The 4617-nt window shown below is 39.8% G+C and overlaps 1 protein-coding gene across 1 annotated transcript in view; it reads left to right on the forward strand.

Moving 5' to 3' along the window:
- Nucleotides 1–4284, forward strand: part of LOC138046661 (zinc finger protein 208-like) — a 74540-nt gene extending 70256 nt beyond the window's left edge. The window contains exon 5 of the mRNA XM_068893263.1: nucleotides 2408–4284. Coding sequence (XP_068749364.1) covers nucleotides 2408–4284 — 1877 coding nt within the window. The remainder of the gene's footprint in view (nucleotides 1–2407) is intronic.
- The last annotated feature ends 333 nt before the right edge of the window (nucleotides 4285–4617 follow it).

Below are 4617 nucleotides of genomic sequence, written 5' to 3' on the forward strand. Positions count from 1 at the left end.
AGCTGACAAATATGGAAGAGTGCTTCGTAATGCAATAAAAGAGCAGTCCATCAGAGAATTTCGCCATTAAGAAAAAATACGTTGCGCGTATCTTTCTATTTTTAGAACTAACCATTCAGCAGGTGACTCACGTTTACGTCAATTACATTTTGCACAATTTCCTTCCATTGTTTTTTATATGTTTGTCTTCGTTTGACAATAACTTTATTCTAGTGTGTGTCATGCTAAACAGTGCGTGCAGAGCCGAAGAACGCGTGTCGTTCTAAAAACTGAAAGCTACGCGCAAAGGTTGACTCATAGGGCTTTTATGCGAGAGGCAAGTTCCTACTCATAGGCTCCTGATGTCCCTTATAACCAGTATGGTAAATTTAATAGCATAGCTTTCTTCCTCCAGTCGTTATTCTTTGTTGTCGATGGTTGAAGGAGGTTGGTTAAAAAGGCCGAATAAGAGAAAATTCAGAGGATTGAGAACTGCCGATGAAGAAAAAACACTGTTGGAAAAATCCGTTCCAAAATGCTGGAGCGCTAATTGGGGACACTGTAAAGTGAAATGAACAATGAAATTAAATTAAGTCAAATGTCGGTTTTTGAGGAGAGGGGAAACCGGAGTACCCGAAGAACCAACGAACCCGGGCCACATTGGTGAGAGGCGAGTGCTCTCACTACTGCGCCATCCCTGCACACCAACACCATATGCCACAAAGCGGTCATTTAATATTCTTGCTCAGTGGCGAAATGCAAGGCTGAACAAACAAGCAGCGAACGAAGAAGAATGACTGAGACTATTTCATAAAGATCACGAGCGGTGAGGGTAAAAACAGGAATGAGTGCGGAATGGCACGCGGCATGACCTGCAAAATGGCATAAATATGCGAGATGTAATATATGCAGAATGAGCCAAACATTAACCCTATCCCTGCCGAGAGGGGTTAGGGTTAAGGTTATTTTGCATATATTACATCCCGCATAATTATGCCATTCCGCAGGTTCATGCCACATGTAATTCCGCAAACTCATTTCCCCTTTTACCCTCGCGAGTGATCTTTACAAAAAGATCGTTTCCATTTGAGGATAAGCGATACTTGCATTGTTTGCACGTTTCGCACCGCACGCCCCTGGGACTGAAATCAAAGACGCCACCATGCTTTTCGGAATGACCATAGATCACAAGGTATGGAGGTTTATACACGTGATCGATATGCGTCGTGCGATAGGTTAATATGCGTATGAATTATAATGACTTTTTGAAAAGGTATCAAAATCGCATTCCCCATATAATACATTCTTTTTTGCCCCCAAATTTGGATAAACCATTGCTATGAAATGCTATGGGGAATGTGAAAACAGAGAATAGAGTGTCCTCACTCTCGTGATCAGTAACCTTGTGTTTCAACCGAAACAAAAAAAAACATTTGCATGATAATAACTCCAACATGGTGGCCGTTCCTTTGTTTAGTGACACCAACATGGGCGTGACGTCACGTGAAAACATTATAGGTTTTCATGGTATTTAATATTAGTTACCGCTAACTGTGCTTCGAGCAACCCGCTCCAGGTCTCTGCATGTCATGATAATTATTTTAATAAAGCAAGTTAATTTTTGTTGCTTATGAGGCTAGTGTGGATAAGAAGAACGTACAGCTGTATCATGAAGTGAGCAGTGAACAGTATTAGGGACGTCTTACGCATGGATGACGACGAGGGCTACAAAAACGCCACCAAACAATTGCTGATCAAATCTGAGGTTATGCGAACATCCGACAATAAATTTCAAATTTTCCCTCCAAACATCCACACCGTTCACAACAATTTTAATCCTGCAATTACTATACACTTTTCCATGTCGAAAGGTTCAGTTGGAGTAGTCTCGAAATCATTACAATAACGGGAAACTAGCAATTTCCAAAAGAAAGTCAAGTGTTGCGAGAATAGATAGAGGATATTACATGGCCGCTCGGAGATACGAAATTTCTCTTCGAGTGTTGAAAAATATTTGCGAACGAGTGAAATATTTTTCAACACGAGAAGAGAAATTTCGTATCTCCAAGCGGCCATGTAATATTCTATTTATTATATAAACATCAATGAAATACTAAAGCGTTTCAAGAAATGCATCGAGAGGCGCGATTTTCATATGTAACCAGAGCAACAGTAACCTTTTCACGTGTTACGTTAAATATGCGCGTCATTGGGAACGAGAACTTTAAATACCTATGACAAACTTGATAATATAATTTAATGTAATAAGAATTTGATTTTCTTTTTAACAACTTCTTTTAGATCGTTTTTTTCTGACTTAAAAGGATGACTTAGCTGTCGGTTGGATTTTGGTGATGAAAATAACTTCTTTTTCTTGTGTATTTTAGTGCTAAGTGAGATCACCATCCGTAAAATATGTCCACATCAGTTGCATACAGGAATTGCCATATGGTCAGTAAGCCTTATGAATGCAAACAATGTGGCAAGTGTTTTAGCCAACCAAGAAATCTAAAGACACACGAAAGAGTGCATACTGGAGAGAAGCCTTATGAATGCAAACAATGCGGTAAGTGTTTTAGTAAAAGTCAGCATTTAAGGAGCCATGGAAGATTCCATACTGGAGAGAAGCCTTATCAATGCAAACAATGTGGCAAGTATTTTAGCCAAGCAGGAAATTTAAGGACACACGAAAGAGTTCATACTGGAGAGAAGCCTTATCAATGCAAACAATGTGGCAAGTGTTTTAGCCAAGCAGGAAATTTAAGGACACACGAAAGAGTTCATACTGGAGAGAAGCCTTATGAATGCAAACAATGTGGCAAGAGTTTTAGCCAAGCAGAAAAATTAAGGACACACGAAAGAGTTCATACTCGAGAGAAGCCTTATCAATGCAAACAATGTGGCAAGTATTTTAGCCAAGCAGGAAATTTAAGGACACACGAAAGAGTTCATACTGGAGAGAAGCCTTATCAATGCAAACAATGTGGCAAGTGTTTTAGCCTAGAAGGAAATTTGAGGACACACGAAAGATTTCATACTGGAGACAAGCCTTATGAATGCAAACAGTGTCGCAAGTGTTTTAGGGTAGCAGGAGATCTAAAGAGCCATGAAAGATTTCATACTGGAGAGAAGCCTTATCAATGCAAACAATGTGGGAAGTGTTTTAGCCAAGCAGGAAAATTAAGGACACACGAAAGAGTTCATACTGGAGAGAAGCCTTATGAATGCGAACAATGCGGCAAGTGTTTTAGCCGAGCAGGAGGTTTAAGGAGACATGAAAGAGTCCATACTGGAGAGAAGCCTTATGAATGCGAACAATGCGGCAAGTGTTTTAGCCAAGCAGGAAGTTTAAGGAAACATAAAAGAGTCCATACTGGAGAGAAGCCTTATAAATGCAAACAATGTAGCAAGAGTTTTAGCGAAGCAGGAAGTTTAAGGAGGCATAAAAGAGTTCATACTGGAGAGAAGCCTTATGAATGCAAACAATGTGGCAAGAGTTTTAGCCAAGCAGGAAATTTAAGGACATACGAAAGAGTTCATACTGGAGAGAAGCCTTATGAATGCAAACAATGTGGCAAGTGTTTTAGGGTAGCAGGAGATTTAAAGAGCCATGAAAGATTTCATACTGGAGAGAAGCCTTATCAATGCAAACAATGTGGCAAGTGTTTTAGCCAAGCAGGACACTTGAGGACACACAAAAGAGTTCATACTGGAGAGAAGCCTTATCAATGCAAACAATGCGGCAAGTGTTTTAGCCAAGCAGGAGGTTTAAGGAGACATGAAAGAGTCCATACTGGAGAGAAGCCTTATGAATGCGAACAATGCGGCAAGTGTTTTAGCCAAGCAGGAAGTTTAAGGAAACATAAAAGAGTCCATACTGGAGAGAAGCCTTATAAATGCAAACAATGTGGCAAGAGTTTTAGCGAAGCAGGAAGTTTAAGGAGGCATAAAAGAGTCCATACTGGAGAGAAGCCTTATAAATGCAAACAATGTGGCAAGAGTTTTAGCGAAGCAGGAAGTTTAAGGAAACATGAAAGAGTCCATACTGGAGAAAAGCGTAATGAACGTAAGCCAATAGGAAAGTTTTTTCGCAACAGAAGAAGTGCCAGAAAAGATAAAATAGCACGAGATAGTTCTGCAAGTGCGAATGAACACGAAGTAGATATTCATCTCCCCTGCACTTTGCAAGAACATAGTTCAAACAAGGATGTAGAACACAGCTGTTGGTTTTGCCAGGAGGAGTTGAGCAACGAAGAGCTTCTTCTTGCACATTACCAAAATCATATGACGTTTGAGGAACCGTGAACTTGAACTGTAGAGGGTTGTATTGCCTAATTTGACGATAATCCTTCCTTATTTGTAACTTTTTAAAAATTAATCACCCAGACGCGCATTGTTTGCTTTCGTTGGACGTTGCTTCCTTGTCGTTCATCTAAACACAGTGTATTTTGCGTTGCACAAGGTCAGACGATTGGCAATGTACTTTTATATTTCTGGATAAAATAACCTTTCATCGATTTTCTTTAAAAAACCACTTTTTTAAGAAACGGGCGTCTTAAATCTGGCTTTGGGAGCTCAAAATTAATGATAATTGTAATGGTGATGATGGTCCGTTGCATTTCCCTTGTTGTTGTTGTT

Source organism: Montipora capricornis, chromosome 4, assembly GCF_036669925.1.
Source record: "Montipora capricornis isolate CH-2021 chromosome 4, ASM3666992v2, whole genome shotgun sequence".
Classification (NCBI taxonomy): domain Eukaryota; kingdom Metazoa; phylum Cnidaria; class Anthozoa; order Scleractinia; family Acroporidae; genus Montipora; species Montipora capricornis.